The 22813-nt window shown below is 39.4% G+C and overlaps 1 protein-coding gene across 1 annotated transcript; it reads right to left on the bottom strand.

Annotated features, from left to right (window-relative positions):
* Positions 1 to 22376, bottom strand: jph2 (junctophilin 2). Its single transcript, XM_067593257.1, has 6 exons — positions 21538 to 22376; positions 17835 to 18651; positions 7755 to 7873; positions 3981 to 4864; positions 2115 to 2215; positions 1 to 1985 (listed from the first exon to the last, which is right to left on the bottom strand). Exons 1-5 carry the CDS (start codon positions 21914 to 21916, stop codon positions 2135 to 2137), a joined length of 2280 nt encoding a protein of 759 aa, XP_067449358.1. The 5' UTR covers positions 21917 to 22376; the 3' UTR covers positions 1 to 1985; positions 2115 to 2134.
* Positions 22377 to 22813: the final 437 nt, after the last annotated feature.

Below are 22813 nucleotides of genomic sequence, written 5' to 3'. Positions count from 1 at the left end.
TGTTGTAAAAGTTTTTTTTTATTTAATTTCAGCTTTGTAATTATGACCACAAATGCATTTCCTCAAATTCAGCAATGTTACTGCACTAAAACAGACAAAACAAAATGGCTTCTACATTACACTGAACTATATGAATACTGTTTCATTGCACTTACCATTAAGGTCATCTAACAGTACGTCTCTTCTGTTGTTAATTAGAATAAACTACCAAATGTAAGATCATGGGAGTAGCTTTTTTTGTAGATTGCTGTAGATTTTTACTTTTCTTTTTGCATGAAAACGATGCACAACCAGTCGCCTGCGTGTTTATTTGCAAACTGTAAAGGCAAAAAAATCTTAATTTTAAAATCTACATATTAATGGGTGAAAGAACAACAGAGAAATATCCGGAGAGTGCTCTTCTTTATGTAAGACATGGAGTTAAAGAATCATCAATCTATATTTTGCTCCATCTCACATTCATGAGGTAATCCGACTGACTCTTTAGGGAAATAAATAAATTTAGGATTGCATATTTCTTTGACAAAAAAACCCTGACGACAGTGTATTTTGAATGCTGAAAAGATGTGCACTTCAAAAAGGTACAAAATTACAGACACATACACACCATGTGCCCTCATGCGTACAAAAGTTGAACTCGTATTTTGCTCTAAAGCACGACAGGCCCTGAATATATTGCGGTGTGGAACAGTGCGGACGTTTTTTCCTAGACTTAAACATGAAACCATGAACAACACAAAAGCTAACAGACAAAAAAAACACACATCATCCCAGCCTCCCTGCTGCAGCTCCCACTGCTCCGACATACAGTGATTGTTTAAAATAAGAAGCTCTACTTACTAACAGATCCCGGCTCCCAGCCCCCATTTTCTGCTTTCTTATCTATTGCATAACATACACAACTCTCACTTAAAACCACCTTTATGTTTAACATGACTGCATTACAAACACCACAGGAACATACAGTCATTAGCAGTGACACTCTTAAGCTTCCTATTTCTCCTTCTCTATTTGGTTCATCATCTCCGAAACCAGTGCAGCAGTTATGACAATAAATGCACAGAAATCCCAGTGAAAACATAAAATTTCACAGTGTAGTACACCACAGTCTCAAAATACAGATTTTGCAGGATGCAGTAGCCGAAATGCAACTCAACGGATGCTTTGGATTCTTTCTTAAGAGAGTGAAGAGCAACAAGATGAAAACCTGGCTTTACAGCAGCATTGGATGACTACAGTACGCAGTATTCTCTGGAGAGCTTTTCAAAAGGACCGACACACTTAATTACACATTTCAGACTGCTACCTAATCAATCCTTTTCAGCTTTTTTTTACCATATGTTGGACATTGCAGATAATTAAAACAATGACTCTCAAATCCTTCACACATCTGCTGCAGTTGTCTTTGTGTCCAAACAATCAAGTTCAAGGCAGAGTGCGGAAAAAAAAAAAAAAATCAGTCTGTATACTGTATGTTAACATCATTCCTTCAGCTGGCATTACATTAACACAAACAAACATATCTTGTGACAATACATAATAATCTACTGAGTTTGTCTAATCTGTCAGTGTGTGCCAATTAAGGATGTAGTTTAAAGCGTTTTGCAAAAAAGTTGACACACACTGTGACAAAGTTGTTCTTCAGTGCATACTATCCCACCCTGCTTTTCTAGTGTAAGCACCGAGACCCACCCCCTCCCTCCCCCACCCCCACCCGCTACTCCCTGCCACTTGAACACACAAACATCATCATATTCTGATGTACTGAATCATTTCAGTCAGTCAATGTCCTTCAGTTTCTCTAACGTCTGGAAAGAGAGCAGCTTCACAGAGCCTCACACAGTCACACCAACAAAAACCTTTAGAAGAGCTGCGGCTGTCTGCATGAGGCTTTTGCTTTTTTTTTGTCCCCCTCAGCGGTCTCTTTGATCTCTGGTCCTCACTGAGGAGGCTGCAGGCCATCTCTCTCCAACACTGCTGGTGACCTGCAGGGGAACAGCATTTGTCTTTTTATGTACCTCTTTCACTCACCTACAAACAATATAAGCAGCAGCAAGGAAATGTTTTTTTTTTTAAAGCTGCATATCGTTAAACATGCATGTCGTGTTTATTACCTGAGATGGTGGACAGTGTCTCATGACAAAATGTGTACGAAGAGAATGGCCAGGCCGATGTTGAGCAGGATTACCATGCAGATCATTATGGTGTTTGGGCCCTTGAAAACAAAGGAACATGTGAGAACAGCGCATGTAGTCAATTACTAATGTTTGATTGAAATAAACGTAACTGTATGATTATGAGCTGTTAAGTTTCACATCCTGTAAATGTGTAAAATTACATATTCTGACCCTTCACATTATCCCTCATAATTAGTCTCTGTACCAAACTTCTGAACCACAAATCTATTTTTTATTCATAAATATCTCCTCATTAATCCTTAATGAAGCTTTCAGAGAGCAGAGGGGGTATATTCTTTAGGTTTTACACAATTTTGTTTCTGGAGAAAAAAAACATTTACAATCACACTATTTTATGGTCATACAGTGTGTTACCTAAAACAGAAGACATGATTTCAATAAATGTTACTGAACATGAAGAAGGCAACAATATATATAATATTTTTGAATGGTAATTTTTGTATAAATACGGGTCAAATTTACACACCCTCTGTGTACAAAAATGTGCATCAGCTGCACAAAAATATAATAAAAAGTCGAACTATTGCCATTATTGTATATTCTGGGTCACTTTGGGAAAAGTCACCCATGAAATTTCAGGTTAAAAGAAAGGTGTTTAGAGTGTTTTTTTGCTCTCAAATATAAAAATGTGTCCCCTTTGACCTGAACAGTATGTTAGCTTACTCTCCAAAGTCAAATATAGTTCTTTACTTGGATGGTGACATGGACATTTAATGGCATTAGATGATGTCTAGACTTTAACTCTACTCTTGTTAATATCTATGTGAGCTATAGTTTTTAGGATATGGCTGGTGATTTTCTATATTTTTGTTATTGTCAGCAAATCTCATGTGCAGAGCCAAACCAACAATGAACTGATCTACTTATAAGTATTGTGTGCGTATCAACAGCCTGATATATCTTATTTCTCTGTGCCACAGACCTCCGTTGTTGTCCAAAAACTATTAATAGCGCATCAATGAGCCACACCGCTGCACTGGGTGACATGTTTGGGCGTGGTAGTTTGTGAGAAACGGATCCAAAAGCTAGTAACAGGGATCACGTTTTCAGTCTCTGGAGAGTAGTTCTGTGTACGGCAGACGTCATTGTGTTTGTGTAGGAACATGGTTCTGTTTACAGAGCTTTGCTATCTTGTTGTGCTACATATCACAACCTCTTTACTTTGTACTGAAGTCCTCTGCTTTTGCCGCCACTAAAGTTTGTTTAGAAATGGCTCCAAAGACTAATAACAGCGATAACATTATCAGGAAGTTCCTTGTACTGCAGACGCCACTGAGCACTTTGTATAACATTATACATTTCTCAAAGAACTTCAGTACAAAGTCAAGAGGTTGTGATATGTATCACAACAAATTAACAAAGCTTTGTAAACGGAATCGCGTTCCTGCACAACCGCAGTGGTGTCTGCCGTACACAGAACTACTCTCCAGAGACTGAAAACATGATTTCTGTTACTAGTCTTTGGATCCGTTTCTCAGTAAACTACCACGCCCAAAACATGGCACCCAGTGCAGTGGTGTGGCTCACTGGTGTGTTTTCAATAATTTTTGGACAAAAATGGAGGTCTATGGTACAAAGGAATAAGAAATAAATAGATACACACACAATACTTGTAAGCAGGATCAATTCATTGTTAGTTTGGCTCTGCACATGAGATTTGTTGACAGCGAGAAAAATATAGAAAATCGGCAACAATTTCCTTTAAAATAGAGGATTTCTTGTCACAAAAAATATATAAATAAATGAATAAATGTGAGACAATGTGAATATGTGCTGTCTTACCTCCACCTCCAAAGACTCTGCAATCATCTCCTTACTTTGGCTCGAGACCGTGGCCTTCACTCGGGCCTCTGCTTTGGGATCCACCTTCGGTGCTAGTTTGGCAGCTGTGGCTTTGGCTTCAAATTGCTTGTGTACTGTCTTAGGTTCAAGTCTGGGTGCAGGTTTTGGGGATGGAGCGGGGCTGGGTTGTCGTTTTGGTAATGGTTTTGTCTCTGCTTTGCTTGAAGGCCTGCTCACCTCCCTGGACTCCACTTTGTTCTCAGAGAAGGACGACGCTCGCTCATGGACTGACGGAGCTCTTTCATTTTTGAGCGCTGCTGTTTTAGGCTCGGGGGTGATAGCTTTGGACGACACTTTGGAGGATCGAGGCACTTCTTCTTCATCTGGGGAGATGAGGCTATTCCTTACAGGGGCAGCAGCAGCAGGAGTGACGTCTGGAGCTTTTGCCTCGGAGTCAAACTTCTGCAGGGGCTTGATTTCCAGGTCGGAGCCCTGCTCGATCTTGTTGCTCTGACGGCTGGGGGTGCGAGAGGGGCCACGACTGCCCTCAGGTGCAGCCGAGGCCGGAGCAGAAGGTGTAGTGGGGCGACTACTGGGCCTGCTGTTGGGTTTACTGCCACCACCTTTGCTGGTTTTGTCTTCATTCCAGCTGCCTGGACTGAGGAATTTGGGGTCCTCCTTGCTGATGATGCCTGGGCTGGGGGAGGGGGTGCGGCCTGGGGACGAGCCAGGCATGAGGCTGTCCAATTCATTCATGAGCGGGCTTTCGGGTGGTGTAGGCAGAGGCTCCTCCTCAGCCAGCAGCGGCTCATGCATGACTGTATCTGTGTTCTCACTGCCCTCCACAACCTCCTGTAACACTCTCTTCTTCAGATACTCCGGACCTGCATAAGACCAGTTCAATGAGTATATTAAAAAGTTCAGAGAGTCTCAATATACATATATGTATATATATATGTTTTGTTCCTTGGAGAATATTTGATCTTATAAAAATTCGATAATTATCAGTCAGACAAATTTGCGTTTTTGTTTAGCTCAGAATGATTGGTGTCATAACTGGATAAAAACATACATTTCTGCTCTTTAACATAATTATCACGGAGCCCTCGTTTCTCTGCCCATACAAGGCTGGTTACAGTTGAATACATTAGGAGAAAACTACTGAAGGTCATTTTAGAAACTGACTTTTTCATAAGACTACTCCTAAACTAGACTAATTTCCTTTGACTAAAATATCAGGAAGTAAATACCAGAAGAAAGACCTTAAATCTCAGTAATCGACTTTATAGCTATGCCACTCCCTCTCCATAAACTAAAATAATTTCCAGTGACCACAGGATGCAGCTACGGAGACTACTGGAGTTAGAGGTAGCTGCCCTTCAATGCACATTTTCAGAGAGAAAAGGTGTAAATGCCAAAGAAATACTCTTCACCATGATGTCAAATTTTCAGTGGGAATCGAGATAAACTTTTGAAGAGTGAAAATGTTTATGTAAGAAGTAGAAAGGTTTACTTAATATAAAAGGATAAGCCTGGCATTATTCTATATTTATGTTATTGCTGACAAATAGTCATGAAAATGCCAAAACCAACAATGTGTGTGTTTCTCAATATTTTATGAATTCTCTACAATATCTTTAGCTTTCAGCTCAAAGCCGTAAATCTTTAAAAAATGAGTCATGAATATACTGTTCCATTTTTAAAAATGCTGGATAATTTCCTAAAGCAGCTTTTAGCAAACATTACTCAAACAGGAGTTAATTTGTTTCAGCAGTGGATTAAAACACATTTGGTGCTCTAGTGTGTATTGATGGCAGCAGGATGGTATGTGTGGGATTGAATCAAAATAAATACAGTGTGTGTGTTCATGGTAATTAAGGAACATGTCAGCCAGTGCAACAGTATGGCTCACTGTCATATTTTTAATAGTTTTTGTACATAAATTGCGCTTGTTGGTTTTGGTCATGAAATTTGTTGAAATAAATAAAAATGTAGAATATCACTGGACATTAAATTGTGAGGCTGCAGCTTTGTTTTCTCTAGTAAAAATAAACCAGATGGTGCACACACTGACACTGTCTGTTTTTGGACAAAAATGGAGCTGGAATAAGATACAGTGTATCAGGCTTTGGCTACACAGACAGCACTTTAATTGTTGATTTTGGTCTTCTCATAAAATTTGTTGAAAATAAGAACATATCACTATACTCCTTTAAATCATGAGGCTACAGCGTTGTTTTATCCAGTAAAAATAACTCGGCACACACTGACACTGTCCGCCTGTGTTGTTATCTCCTTGGTGAGAGATCTTTCATGGAAGAATGCAGAGCAGGACTCAGCCAGGCCTCATCCATTTGTAGTATTGGTCAGAGACAATTTGGGCAGCCACTCAGAAAGTTTCTTTCTGTCTGTCTGTGTCTGATTCCTTTAAGCTCTATTGAGGGAGACAGCAGAGGGAGAATGCAAGATGCTCCTAAATAGCTCCTGTGCTTTTGTGTGAATGTGTAAGTGTGTGTCGCCAGACTCCCAATGAAACTGATATGTTCCCTTCGACCCAATAAGATGTTCCATTTTTAGACATTCAAATGCGACTACCCTTGTGGTGAGCCTCAGCCAAAGATCCACTAGCTCAAGTTGGAGGTACATGCAGGGACACAGTGTAAAACTAGACACATGATTTTATATTTGCTGTTTCCTTTTGGGAGAGACTGGGATGTCATGTTATGGCATCAGATTTCAAGTGAAAATAAATGTTTTAAGGATAAGGTTGGTGATTTTCTATATTTTTCTTATTGTCAACAAATCTTGTGTAGAGCCAAATCAACAATAATTTGATCCTACTACCAAGTATTGTGTGTGCATCCAAAGCCTGATATATCTTATTCCTCTGTGACATAGACCTCCGTTGCTGGCCAAAAACTATTAAAAACACATCAATGAGCCACATTGCTGCATTAGGTGATATGTTCCTTTGCCCCGAAGAGTTCTGGTACATCAGTTTGTTGAGAAAGCGCTCCAAAGACTAATAACAGCGATCATGTTTTCAGTCTCCGGAGAGCAGTTCTGTGTACATTAGATGCCACTGAGCATGTGCGGGAACGTGGTTCCTTTTACAGAGCTCTGCTACCTTGTTGTGCTACATAACCCAACCTCTTGACTTCATACGACATTGTAAATTTCTCAAAGAACTTCAGTACGAAGTGAAGAGGTTGTGATATGTAGCAAAACAAGCTAGCAAAGCTCTGTAAATGGAGCCATGTTCCCATACATGCAGTGGCATCTGCCTTACACAGAACTACTCACCAGAGACTGAAATGTGATCGCTGTTATTAGTCTTTGGAACTGTTTCTAAACAAATTAACCTGACTGTACTCTTCATGGCAAAGGACGATGTCACCTGGTGCAGTGGTGTGGCTCACTGGTGTGTTTTTAATAGTTTCTGGACAACAACGGAGGTCTACAGCACAGAGGAATAAGATATATCAGACTTTGGATACACACACAAAACTTGTAAGTTATTGTTTGGCTCTGCACGAGATTTATTGACAATAAGAAAAATATAGAAAATTGGCAGCCATATCCTTCAAATATATATTGAAGTCTTCACTTTGAACCATCAATTTCTTCATACAGTTCTTCTCATGAGGCAAAACTACCATATTAGCTTTTTTCAAAGACGTAACATCATAATAATAGCTGTTAAGTTGGTACTTTCTTCATGTTGTTATCCATTTTGCAGTATCCCTCTCAGATGAGAAGTTGACATTGACTGACCTGGCTGGTAGAAGGAAGGGGAGAGCTCTTTGGCCACCAGTCTGGCAATGCTGGACTCACTATTGGAGGCATGAGCAGCCTGTTCAGCTGCGTCTGACTTGGCCTTTGCATGACTCGTCCTAGAGGGGACACATGGAACACAATTCATAAATCACCAGTAAGATGATCATCTGGATGTCATATTTTAATTTTACTGTTAGTGGCATGAGTTATAAAAGAGAGAAAGAAAGAAGTCAGTCTGATATGGTGACATATTATTCATGCCCGGAAAATAACATTTGTGCTGGTATCTAACAATGTACATGTTTAAAGGAACCGTTAAACATTTAGGGAGATACAATCATTCACTCTCTTGCTGTTAGTTAGATAAGAAGATCAAGAGGCCTACCACTCGCATATCTGTACGATAAATATGAAGCCAAGAGGGAGTTAGCTTAGCTTAGCACAAAGACTGAACACAGGGGGGAACAGCTAGCCTGGCTCCGTCATATTAAACAAATGTGAAATAACATCTTACTTAATGAGCTTTGGAGGTGCTGGTAGGCAGATTTTGTTACCATTGAGCAGAGCTGAGCTAGCTGTTTCCCCCTTTTTCCACTCTTTACGCTATGCTAAGCTAAGTGGCTGCTGGCTATAGTTTACACTGTTTATCATAAAAAAAACAGAGTGGAATTGATCTTCTCATCTAACTTATGGCAAGAAAGCCAACAAGCACATTTTCCAGATTGTGAAACTACAGTGGAAATTAATGAATATGACAACATCTCTCAGATGAGAGCCTTTGACCTCAGTTTGCAAAACTCTTTTAAGTCTTGAAAAACTTAATACGCTTCTTTACTAGAATAATAGTTTAATGGTGCAGTTCTGCTGCCACACATAATCAGCCAACAAAGTGTCACATAAAACTGAAATTATTAGTCAATTAATCATTTAGATCAATGGAAAATAAATTTGTAACAAAAAAATCATAATTTTTACAGCAAAAATAACAATAAACTGCTCCCAGCTATTCAAATGACTTCCTTTATAGACTGATATATAGACTTTACTAATCGTAAAGATTAATTGATAATAAAAAATAACCAGTTCGGTAACTACTTGGTAGTTAATTAGTTGCAGCCTTATTACAACTCATTTGCTCTCTCAGCTATCATGGAGGTCATCATGTCATATCTTAATGGATGTTTTAATACACTTTGACCTTGATCTTGACCTTCCTACTTAAACATCATGTGTGGTCTTTGAATATAATGGATTAAAACAATTTAAGACTGACCAAAAATACCACAACACAGGGCTTGTTTATAGTATTCAATCATGTTGAAATGAAGGCCAGGAATGGATGGCTGTCTGTCATGTGGCTCATTAGTATTATTAGAGGAGGTGTCTTTTTCTGCTGTTGGACAGGGACAGAAATAAATTATGCTTTTATCGCCCCCAGCGAGTCTATGAGTTATTGCTGGCAAGTTACCGGGGGCTCCATCAACACAGATATTTCTACGTGACAGAGAGACGGAGAGGGTACGACAAGACAGAGAAGTCACTAGAACAGTAAAGCCAAGAGTCATTTTGCTACACAAGCTCAGGAAAGTTAAGACCAACAGTTAAAGATCTGGAGGATTCACCCATAATGCAACACTTTTGTAATCCTCAACTTTCTGTCTGTGTTTTTCAGATGATTTTCCTCCATGTCCCAGCTTTTTTCTTTAGTGACAACACTGAGAGTCTAAAGCCACACTTGCAGCTCTGTGAGACTGTACTTATGCATAGCATTGCTTTGAGCTAAATGCTAACGTAAGCATGCTAACATGCACACAAGGACAATGTCATTGTGAGTGCTGATGTTTATCAGGTACAATGTTCACAACCTTAGTTTGTCAAACAAAGTACAACTGAGGCTGTGCTTTGACCTGATGGCGACACTAGATGAAAATTCAAGAGGTCACCAGATCTTTGGGGGAACATGAATCCATCTAATCTTATCCATCTAACAGTTGTCGAGATATTTCAGTCTGGAACAAAGTATAGTGCCTTTTCGACAACATGGAAATTAAAAGTGCTTGACATAAAAATAAAATGCATACAACAAGATATAAGAGAAACACACGACAATATAAAAAGACACATTTAAACAGGATTTAAACAGTAAAATAAAAGGGAGACAAAAATAAGCTTAAAATACAATATGAGATATGAATAAATAGTCTCAATTTTACTATTTTTTTATAATTAAAATAAAAGAACTGAGAGTTAGATGAGACATTTAAATACATGTTTAGTTTTGACTAAAGCACACTGGGACAGAAAGCACACTTGTCCCAGACGACCTGAGAGGTTTGGACGGTTTATAACATAGCAGCAGATCAGAAATGTTTTTTGGCTATAAACCACTCAGTGCTTTATAAACCAACAATAATATTTTGAAATCAACTTTCTGGACGGTTTGTCTGGACGGTTTATAACGTAGCAGCAGATCAGGAATGTTTTTTGACCATAAACAATTCAGTGCTTTATAAACCAACAGTAGTATTTTGAAATAAACTTTTTAACAAACAGGAAGTGTAAAGATCTAAGTGGACTAATGTCATCCATGTTTTTGTTTCTAGAGAGGGCTGTAAAGACATCATTAGAGCGGATGACACAAAAGCTAAGTCCTTTATTTTTGATATATTCTTAAGGTGACAGCAGGCTGATTTTGGCTAAAACCCAGCAGCGGTGAATACTGAAAGTTCAAGGCTGCTGATATTTGTTCCACATTAACTGGGAGAATAACTGATTGTGATTACTCTGTGGATACTTGACATACTGTAACTTTACACGGAGCTGAAAATAGCCTCCTATCCACTTCAAGACTCAGTGGGGAAGGTGCTTCCCACTGGAACAATTAGAGACTCCTGAGGTTTCCTGTTTGATATATATATGAGCTCCACCTGTCCACACAGTCAGCACCTCTTCTTCCAGGAACTTCTACACACAATCCGCTCAAACATGCACGATGATAATTACACTAAAACCACTAAATAAATGTAGAGTTATAATAATGAAAGCTGCTGTTTATAATTAACTTGTGAAGTCGAGATAACGGCATTAAAAAAAACAATTGCAAGCACAGCCGTTCTCGGCTTCTGTACACCACCACCATTCACTATGATCTCAATAACATACATAAAATAGAATTATCACCTTTCTGACAATGTCAACAAAAACTGAAAATGTATAAGCTTCGTAAAAGTAGAATTTATGGCAGAGCTGTTGCATTGGATTGCATTAGATTACACAGGTGTTCCTAATAAAGTACTTGGTGAGTATATATATATATGTATATACATACAGTATATACTAATAATTTATTACCACATTTAACACATTCAACTGATATATTAAATGTTTGAGCTTTATGTTGGTTGTTGCTGAAATGTGGCTCTTGAGGACCAAATACTTACATTTTCTATTTCTATTTATGATGTTTCACATTTTAGTAACAACAGATTTCCTGGAGTTGGTTTGCTGAAACATTAATGTAACAATCTTAAATCAGTCATAACAAACATATGTGCCAGAAACACATTCATTTGGTTCCTGGTTCCCTTCAAACAGAGCTGTGTGTTTAATAGTTGACAAAATGGCAGCCACTCAGTTCTGCTGGTAATTTGCCAGTGGGTGGGAGGAGGAGAAAGGATGGCGGCAGATGGCTTCTTCCAGCAAACTAACATCCACCGCAGAGCTCACTAAATGGAGATAAGTATTCAGCAGTGGTGGAAAGTAACTAAGTACATGTACAATTTCAGGTACTTGTACTTTAATTAAAACCAGCGCATGTCCAGACCTGATTCTCCGGACATTGTCCAGAGTTCATATGTGAAAAGTGCACATGTTTAACACAGACATCCAACATCATAACAGTATATAAAGGAAGAGAAAATCACAAAAAGCATGTTATGTATTTCCACACAGTTACAGAGCAATATGATCATTCATTTGGAGTTGTGTTTCTGGCCGCCTGGTGAATGTAAGTCCAATATTCACTCTCCTTTAGAAGGTTGTGTACAGTTGGCTTATCAGAGCTTTTTCACCATTTTTTCATCATCTGGAAACGATGCTGATGAGTGAAGTGTGAGTGAACCAGAGCAGTAAAGTTGCAGGCCATTAAACAATGAGCTGAATGACGCTAAAATGCTGCGTAAATTGTAGAGAACTGCAGAGGTGGGATAATAATTATCTGTAATTTATGCCTATGGGCAAACCCCCTTCACATGTGATCCAGTATTAATACAAAAATTTTTATGATAGGCGCTTTACGTTTTCTGCAGTCCACAAGATGACACGATAATCTATTATCAGAGACACTGTAATCTCTCATTAATATCTGTCAGATCTTGATATGCCCCTCCCCTTCAAAAGAACAAAAGAATTCAGGTCAGAATTTACTGGAGTGACCCTTTAAGTTGTATTACTGCTGCAGTCTGTGTTGGCCTTCAGCGTTTCTCCGCAACCAAACATGACATTTGACACTGTGACCTAAATACCGTTTATGCTTTTAGGGCTGCCTTAAGGAGACGCTCATTGCACTCTGAGGAGTGATGAGACATCAGCTGTAGGAAGAGGCTCAGTTGTGAAAAACTGCCGTCCCCACTCGAACCTATGAGATCACAGAGCAGTCTATACTGTAAATCCTACTGTACAGCCTGTGCAAACGTCTTCTTCTTAAGACAGGTCCTACTGTTCTGCTGTTTTCTAACCATCTGTTTTTTGTCACACTGCAGTTGTCCTGGAGCCCGCTGATGGGAAGAGATACTCTGTCATTCTGGCATGTGCCACTGGATCTTTGTGGAGGGTCCTATTCAACTGTGTAGCGTGTGTGTGTTTAAGAGACAGAGAGGGAAAGACAGAGGGAGTGTGAAGGAGTGATTTAGTTTCTATATAAAGACGAGTAAATGTTTCAGAGCGTAATTAAATCTCTTTGCCAAAATATACACATATTATGTGCTACTTGCAACCTCATTATTGCAACATTGCTAAGAGTTCATATAAGGCAATTTATCTTAATACTGATAAGTTATTTTTCCTCTATGACATTATTTGTCATTAAATAAATAACTTGCAAATAGTCTCGAGCTGAAGTCAGAACTGAACTTTGTTTACAAGTGTTACAACCAGCTGATTGCTCACCGACACAAAATGCACATCTCAGCAGTACAGTATGTAAGCCAAGCCGCACAACTAAAGCTAGGTGTGGTACATATATACGCTAACCCTTTATACCCAAGCATTCGCTCATGAGCTGTGTAATATTTATATCCAGGGAAGCATTTGACACCACTGCTGACGCAAGATAGACCGGGATCTGTGATCTGTAACTGTTAGCAGCGGAGCTAAAGCTCATAGAGGGCGACAGACAGTGAAACAGACAGTATGGAGTATGGAGCAGAGTTGTGTGCAACTAGAGGCAAGTATTAGATTTCCTATAACAGGACATGAGTGAGTAAAGTTGTAGGCCTAGGCGTGCACAAAAAAGAAAGAGCCACTGCGATTCAGCACAAGAAAACAGTCTGGATGTGTGTCTATGACGAGGCAGGAAAAATGGAGTTTGGAGGCAGGGGGAGGGGGGATAATCAGCTGTTGCATTCCCCTGTGATTGTGATACAGCAGGAGTGCGCCTGTCCATATTTAGTCAGAGCTCCTCTGACCACCGGGCCCCTGTGTGTGCGTCATTTACACCCTGTCCTGCCACACAGGTCCTACTCCAGACGCCCGGCTGCCAGCCCACGCAACAGAACAATGTCCACAGAGTGTCTGAATGCCAGTGAATGCTTAGCTAACTGGACTTCAAGAGGCCAGGTCTGGCATGGCCATGCAGTGCACAGGTTGTACATGTATTTTTAACCCTCAACTTCATTGCCAAAAGATCATAGAGTGAGGAAACCACTGCCAGGAACAGATGTGTCATGTCTCCTCTGCTTATATAATAATGGATTTCAGTTTAATGTTCAGAACCACTCTGGAGTGGTTGTTGTTTAGTTAGTCTTCCAGGAGTTAGAAGTTTCATATATTAATGATTTGGTGAAGATGTGTTTCGCATGTTTGGTTTGGACAAAGTAAAGGCCACCAAGGTGTTGCTGAAAGCGGTCCAACATAAATAAAAGTGTTTGCTTCCATTCCCAGCTCTGTCCTGGCGTCTGTGGATTTGCTGTAGGTGAGCTTAAAGCAGTGATACAATGAGAACCTTCCCATAACTCTTATATACTGCTTATACTTGGAATAAAATATTTAGATTTCAATCTGCTGGGACAGGGGTCTGCAGTCCATCAGTGCAAGTCTCACTGCTGTAAACACTTATTTCAGGTGCTAAAGATGGCTGTAGATAGAAAAACACCACCGCCTTGTACGGTCACAGACAAACTGATGGTAGACGTGTATGTATGAACAATATACTTACTAAGAAAAACATGACTCACTACAGTTTGATTGATGGATTTAACAATGCACAGTGATTAGAAAAGTTCAAATATACTCATATTCATTGTCTTTAGCACACTGGTATTAGCATTAGATGAGAAGATCGATAAGCTACAGGAGGCAGCTCATAAACACAACGTGTTAATTAGTGAGCTTTAGAGGTGCTGGTAGACAGATTTGGTTCCCTGTGGACAGAGCTAACCAAACTGTTTCCCCTGTTATCTTAATGATAAGCTAAACTAACTGGCTGCTGTCAATAGCTTCACATTTAACGGACAGATATGAGAGAGGTGTTCGTTTTGTTTCTAACTGTTGGCAAGAGACTATTCCAGATGAAACTGTCCCAGCCTCATGAATTAGGATGCCATACATTTGCAGTGGTGGATGAAGTACTTAGATCCTTTACTTAAGTAAAAGTATCAATACCACAATGTAAAAATACTCCATTAGACGTAAAAGTCCTGCATTTAAAATCCTACTTAAATAAAAGTATAGAAGTATTACCAGCTAAATTTATTTAAAATACTAAAGTAAAAGTACATTTTTCAGATAATCGGGCTGTAACTGATATATAAACCAAGTTTAAAAAAGCACATTGTTAATATTGATGAGTCAATGCATAGGCAGCATTTTATATTTGTACCTACTCGAGCGGGGGCTAGTTTGAACTGCTTTGTGAGGGTGATAAAATAAATCTGATGGGTGTTGAGAAGATAGATTGGGTACGAAAGAAGAAAAAGCAAAGTTCTGCTATATAGATTTTCATTCATTTTTCAAAATTTTCTTTATTCTTTGCATTTTTGTGAAATACTGGAGAGTTTTACCACTTTGGGCCATTATTTATTTGAAACCATGTAAGACGTTTAGAGGGGAAATGTCTCTTTGGTGGAGCGGAAAACAACTCAGACATGTTTGTAAAGTACACGTACCTTAAAACTGTACTTAAGTACAATACTTGTAAATGTACTTAGTTTCATTCCACCACTGTAAATTTACATGTAGTCCAAATTCATGTATTTGTTTCGCTTCTTAAGTTAGGTCTCATATTTTTGGCTTTAGGGATAACAGTCTTGGTCTGCCAATCAATCCACCACTTTGATCAAGACTGAAATACTGGTTCAGACACTCATGTCCACCTCAGGATGAAATGTAATAACTCTGACTGATTTTTCTTCTGGCGCAATAATCAGGTCATAATTTCAGTTTGTCCGATACTTAGGTTTATGACCAAATGCCTGCAAAACTAAAAACATGCCCATCAGCCACAGTTGTACTTAATGCTTAGTGCTAACTAGCAAATGTTAGCATGCTAACACGCTAAACGTGAATGTAAAAAACATTATACCTGTTAAACACCAGCCTGTTGTCATTGTCACTGTGAACATTTTAGCATGTTAGCATTAGCAAGCAGCTGCTTGCATGCAGACTTTTCTTATCGTAACTCTTAATTATTATTGTTTAATTCATATAAAGAGGGAAACATGAAGATAAATATCCCCACTATGTGTATTGTGAAAATGTATGGCCCCGTTTATGTTGTATTTTATTTGATAATTAATTTGTCTCATTGTATTTTTATTAGCTACTCTGTGCCCAGATTTACTTGGTTGCCTGTTCTTCAATGATACCTTTTGTTGCATTATGGACTTTATGTGTTGGATCTTCTGTCTGCAACAAGCTGGACTGACCAAAGATAAATAAACCTGCTGCAAAAAGCATTTTCTCATCATCTCAACACCCACTAAGAAGATTGATGAAAAGATTGATGAGAAGATGAAATCAGCCGTCAAGTAGTCAAACAGTTACTGCTGCAATATTGGGCATTGAGGCTTTAAAGTTTAGTGCAGTTCAAATTGTGTCACTGCAGCAGGTTGTGGTGAGAAATTACAGCTGAGGAAATGTAAGACAGATTTAGCAACAGACACAGAGACACATGAGGGAGAAACGATGTGAGGTAATATTGTGTCTTTCTTAACAGTCTTTTCGAATGGCACAATCACTGCAAGGACTAAACTGAGAAAATAATGTCACAAATCAGCAACATTCAAGTCCTAACTACTTATATTGCACTGTGATAGACAAACAGAATGAATTTAAGCATCTGGCTATACTCAGAACATGATATGAAATCCTAACAAACACTTTAGCCACTGAAGTCATAATCTATTATAGAGTATTAAATGAACATAATGACTCTCTTTGGTTGTGTTTTCGGGAGTGGATGGCTCTGAATGAAGTATCTCTTTTTATTGTTATTGTCTCTTTATGAACTGTTAAACTCATTGAACTTCGTGCACTGCCCTTTGAGTAAACCTAGCCCTAGTTTGTGCCTCTCATGTATTACCTTTATATCTGAATCACAGCGCTAAGCAATGATTTTTGAGAAGAAATAAATACCCAGTGATCAGTGAAAAGATATTTTCAGAATCTTTAAAGACTCTACTAGCCATCTGGATGGCAAAGGTTTCCTTCCGCTGCACAATAAAAATGATCTTTAAATGTTTTCCCAAGTTGTGACTATATTTCGTGTCCAGGTATAAATGTATAAACATAAAATGAGCTTGTTTTGTAAAATATAAACACATTATTTAAAAATTTAAAATGTTTTTGATTCATCTTTGTTTGGATCATTAAAGAGAGACGCAACTTAAGAAACTGGTAAAAATCTTTTTTAATGTGCAGCAGATAGAATATTTTTTTGTCCAAGTGGTTAGCAGAGTCTTCAGATTCTGTAAATACCTCCAGAACAGCAGTAAATGTTGTTAAATGGCAATTTTTTTCTTATTGTCCACAAATTTCATGTGCAGAGCCAAACCAGCAATAAATTGATCCCACTTACAAGTATTGTGTGTGTATCCAAAGCCTGGTATATCTTATTTTTCTGCTGTTCTCCAAAAACTATTAAAAACATGTCAATGAACCACACCGTTGCACTGGATGACCTGTTCTTTCGCCATGCAGATGATGGTCATGGTATGTTGTTGAGAAACGGCTCCAAAGACTCATAACAGTGATCATGTTTTCGGTCTCGGTAGAGTAGTTCTGTGTAAGGCAGACGCCACTGAGCATGTGTGGAAACGCGGTTCCATTTACAGAGCTTTCCCAGCTTACTGTGATACCTCTTGGATTTGTACTGAAGTTCTTTGAACAATGTACAGAAACATAAACAGAACAGCAGAACGACTCTCCAGAGAAGAGAAATGTGACCGCTGTTGTTAGTCTTTGGAGCCATTTCTCAACAACATACCATGACCGTCATCTGCATGGTGAAGGAACATTCACCCAGTGCAGCGATGTGGCTCATTGACGTGTTTTTAATAGTTTTTGGACAACGATGGAGGTCTACAGCACAGAGGAATAAGATATATCAGGCTTTGGATACACACACAATACTTGTAAGTATATAAATTCATGTTCGTTCGGCTCTGCACATGAATATTGTTGAAAATAAGACTTGTCCTTTAATTATTTTTCGGAAAAATGAATGTACTCTTACTTAAATGTAATGTAATAGTAAGGCGTGAAAACAGTTCTTATAAAAGACAGTTTGTCTTTATAAACATTTCACTGCTAAACAAGATGAAACAGCAATAAGGAGAATCATCTCTCCACGTCTATTCTTACCTGGAAGCAGCAATCTCTGCCTTCTGCTTGCCGATGGCCGCAGCCCTCTGAGCTCCTTCCACTGCCCTCTCCACCTTCTGCTTGATCTTGGTTCCCTTCAGCTGGATCACCCTCTTCTTCATAGCCTTCACCAGCATGTTGTTCATGTATTTGCCCTCCTCCTTCCCTCCCTCGGCGAAGGTGGTACAGCCGTAGCCGTGTCTCTGGTTGTTGAGCCACTCGCCCTCGTACTTCAGCCCACTGGACCTTTCGCTTATTCCATATCCTGAGCGCTTGTCGTTCTTCCACTCGCCCATGTAGACCTCTGTGGTGGTGGCGTCAATGTCGGCCTCCACCGGGGGGAAGTCCTCGGCTCCGGCCAGGCTCTCGTCCCCGATGCTGATGGTGGAGTTGGTGTCGCTGGCGTTGGAGCTGAGAGCCGATTCCGTCCTCAGGAAGCTGATCTTGCTCTTCTGGCTGGACAGTGAGGTGCTTGATTCGGACTTCTTCAGCTTGCCCAGCAGGGAGCTCCTGCGAAACAGGCCCTTTTTCTTTGGTTTCACGGCATCTGGGTCCACCTGGAGAGTGAGGGCGAAGCCGCCACGGGACGGTCCCAGCTGGGTAGGGGTGGCGACAGGTGTCTCCTCACCTGAAGCATTGGTGGCTGTGATGATGGGGATGTCTTGCTGCAGGACGGTGCCGTTGCTGTGCTCGCTGCGAAGGGAGGTCAGGGAGGTACGAAGAGGGGAGCGGACAACTGCCGCCATGCCATAGGGGACACTCTGACGGACCCCATAGCCATGCCGCATCCCGCCAGTGAACTGACCTTGGAAAGTACCTGGAAACATACGAAAACCAGGAGTAATTATTTTCTAACTGCACCATAGACCAAACATCAGAGGCTATTTTTAGCCACACTAGGAGCATGGCTTAATGGATGGGGTCACTCTGTCGTTGGTTGGCTGGTTCACAACTTTGGCGACAACTACTGGACAGATTGCCATGAAGTTTTGTATAAACATTCATGATCCTCTAAGGATGAATCTCACTGACTTTGGTGATCCTCTGTCTTTTCCTTTAATACTACCATGACGTTCATGTTTGTGGTTTTGTGTGAAATGTCTCAACAACGTTTGGATGGATTGTCAGAAAATTTGGTCCATACATTCATGTTCCCCTCTGGATGAATTGTAATAATTTTGATGATCTCCTGACTTTTCATCTAGCGCCATCATCCATCATCATTTTGTCCAATAACCTACTTTGATTTATGACCAAGTACCTGCAAAGCTAATGACATTCCCATCATCCTGAACTGTACTTTGTGTTTAGTGCTAATTAGTAAATGTTAGCATGCTAACATGATAAACTAAGATGATGAACGTGGTAAACATTATACCTGCTTAACATTTTAACAAATTTATTGTGACATTAGCATTTAGCTCAAAGCAGTGCAGTGCCTAAGTACAGCCTCACAGAGCTGCTAGCCTAGCTATAGAGTCTTCTGTAAAACTATCCGTATTTTTATATCTGCCAGACTGTCATGATATTTATATAGTGTGAAAAATCTCATTTATTAATGCACCCACTGACAAGTCATCTTGAGGTCTGGACTCATGCTAAAATTGACATGTGTGGATTACGGTGACAGCTAGGCCTCAGCCCGTGAGGCCAGCAGGGCATGGGGCTCGTGGGCTATTATTACATCCTGACATCTGCTGCTATCACATCCCCCATGGCAACTTCCACCAGACTGGCCTTAAAGCTGATGAGTCAGCTGTTAAGGAGGGAAACCACTGCTATCGTACAAGCAGACATCACCACAATAGATTTTATTTGTCTAACTTATTTAGTTTCCTCTAGACAGTCTCATGGATGATGAGTCGAAAAAACTCACTTAAAATGTAATCTGATCTGGCCTATTAACAAGAAATTACATTTTAATTACAAAGTACATTTACTCAAGCACTGTATTTAAAAAACAGAATTTAAGGTAATTGTACATTACTTGTACAAGTACTTTTACTTAGGTAAGATTTTGAATGCAATTTTTGCTGTTACTGTAAAGAAAACACATTTTTCTGTACTTAAGTAAAAGCAGGTTCAAGTTTTACACATAAAATGTAATCGGTTTATAAAATATGATATATTGAAATAAACGGAACTACGCAACAGTATATAAAGTAGTAACTTCAACAACACCAGCCACCATCATATGATGTATAATAATAAAACACTGACTTTCACTTTTTATACTTTAAATATACTTTGCGGTTTTTGCACAAGAACTTTAACTTACCAAAGAATTTGAATGTGAACATTTTCTTGTATTTTTACATTTTGACAGGCCTATGATTACTTTTAAAGGATCTGAGTACTTTTTCCACCACTGACTCAATGCAACAGTCCAGTGATGAAATGTAACTAAGTACATTTACTCAAGTACTGAAGTTAAGTACAAATTTCTGTGAGTATTACCATTTTATGCTACTTTATACTTTTACTCCATTTATCTGGATGCTGGTTTGCAGAATAAGATTTTATAAGCAAAACATATGATCATCTTATAAGATATGATGCAATGTTATAGATTTAACCACCCAGCAGGATGATAAAAAAGTAAAGTTATCTCCACCTCAACCAACTACAACAGTAAAATACTAGTAAGTAACATAAAAAATAATGTTGACATATTTCGTACATTTTGCTTATAATACCTCAAACTTTACTTAAGTGACATGCTTGTATTTTCTATTAAAGGATCTGAATACACCACTGCTGAGGTCTTCAGTTGCAATTTGAAAACACATCCACATTTTATTTGCTCTATAATAAAGTCAAAAGTCTCAATCTGTCAGTGTTCAAATCCATTACTTAAGCAAAAGTACCAATACAGTAATGTAGAAAAAACTATTAAAAGTAAATGTCCTGCTGAAAAATCCTACTCATGTAAAAGTACATAATTATCAGCAGCGAAATGTAGTTAAAGTATTGCAGTAAAAGTAGTGGTTTGATCCCTCAGACTGATATATAATTATATATGACATCATTAGATTATTAATACTGAAGCATCAGTGTTAGAGCAGCATGTTACTGTTGTAGCTGCTGGAGGTGGAGCTAGTTTCAACTACTTTATATACAGTTAGTTAGTTTAGTCCAGTGGTTCCCAATCTAGGGGTCGGGCCCCTCCCAAGGGTCACCAGATAAATCTGAGGGGTCGTGAATTGATTAATGGGAGAGGAAAGAAGAAAAAACAAAGTTCTGATACACAAATCTGTTTTCAGTTTTTGGACTTTTTCTCTAATCTTTGATTTTTGGTGAAATATTGGATCATTTAGAGGGAAAAATTACTATTTGGTGGAGCTGTTAACAACTCATAGTCATCTAAAATGTGACCCAGACTACACACTACTTTTTGTAAGACATCAAAAGCCAAAAAGGTTGGAAACCGCTGGTTTCATCTTTAACAATGTGTTGTATTTTAAAATATCATCCATTGTGTCAAATCTAAAGCTGTCAAATAAATGCAGTGGAGTAGAAAGTACAATATTTCCCTCTGAAATGTAGTGGAGTGGAAGTTTAAAGTAGCATCAAGTGAAAATACTCAAGTATAGTACAAGTACATCAACACTGTACTTAAGTACAGCACTTGAGTAAATGTACTTACACTTAAAAGTACTTAAACGTTACTTTCTAACCCTGCAATCTGTACAGCAAATCTCACCTCCATCAGCATACGTTTCTGTTCCATATCCATCTTGAAGCCCATTATTCCACGTCCCTTCATACTTTGCTCCACTTCCAACACTGAGCCGGATGCCATATCTCCCTTTAAAGCCATGAGTCCATTCCCCTTTGTAAATCCAGTGTCCTTTGGTTTCGACTCCCAAACCGTGACGCTTCCCCTGCGACCAGTACCCCTCGTAGGTGTTCCCGCTGGGCCAGGTGTAGACTCCCACCACCTCGAAACCGTAGTTCCAGGAGCCGGAGAACTCGCCCTGGCCTTTGGGTCCGGTGCAGATGCCATGTCCGTGGGCTTTACCCCCCTCCCAGCCTCCGCAGTAAGCCCCGCCGTCGTCAAACTCAAAGCGACCTCCACTCATGCCTCACCGCGGCTCAATAACGCACCGATCAGAAAGTAAAGCTGTTCAGTCTGTTACCTGGCTAAAGATAAAGTCTCCCTCAGTCTGACTTCACCTTCACCTGACATCAAAACTGCTTGGAGATATCCTTGGTGCTGAACTTGTGTCTTCTTTTGGAGTTGGTTTGAGGATTTCTGAGCGTGTCCATGGGCGCACTTTACGCAATTTTGTTTGTTCTCCTCCTTTTCTTCAGATTAATCCACTCAAGAGTCCTCTCCGATTGGATTCACTCATGAACTATCTACAGATTCCTCCCTGAATAATAAAGTATGCTGTTTTAAATTTGGAGCTAATTACCGAATTATTTCTGAGTATTTGCGTCCTGACAAGCCAGTGATCTTACATGGCTTTCCAGGTGGCCACAGAGAAAAGCCCCTTTCCCCCTGTCCCTGCCACCCAGCTATCTCCTGACAGTCGCTGCTGTTGGAAATATTTTAGCAGACCTAACAAGGCGACCAATCCACACACACACACACACACCCTTCCAAAAATACAACCCAATCCTTACTCTGCTGCCTGCAAGGAGCCATGCCAGTCTCCCACTTCGGGACTGGAGTGCGTGTCATTCAGGACAAGTTTTAGCACAGTTAATGAAGTTTGAACGTAATTATTATCTAATAGGCTATTAAGCTCGGTGAAAGAGATATCTGACAGTAGATAAATCACTGTAATTTCCCATTCATATTCCTGTATGGCCTGTATGGTTCTCATAGAGCTTTTATGTCAAATTGGATCTTGATAATTTCTACAATATTCTACTGGGAACCTGCACTGTTTTTGTGGTTGTTATAACCTTATTTAACAGTATATGTATAATCCTATGATATTTTTATGGTATTTTATGGTATATAACTATTG

Source organism: Thunnus thynnus, chromosome 6 (genome assembly GCF_963924715.1).
Source record: "Thunnus thynnus chromosome 6, fThuThy2.1, whole genome shotgun sequence".
NCBI classification, from domain to species: Eukaryota; Metazoa; Chordata; class Actinopteri; order Scombriformes; family Scombridae; genus Thunnus; species Thunnus thynnus.
This window is presented reverse-complemented; position numbering and strand designations above follow the sequence as displayed.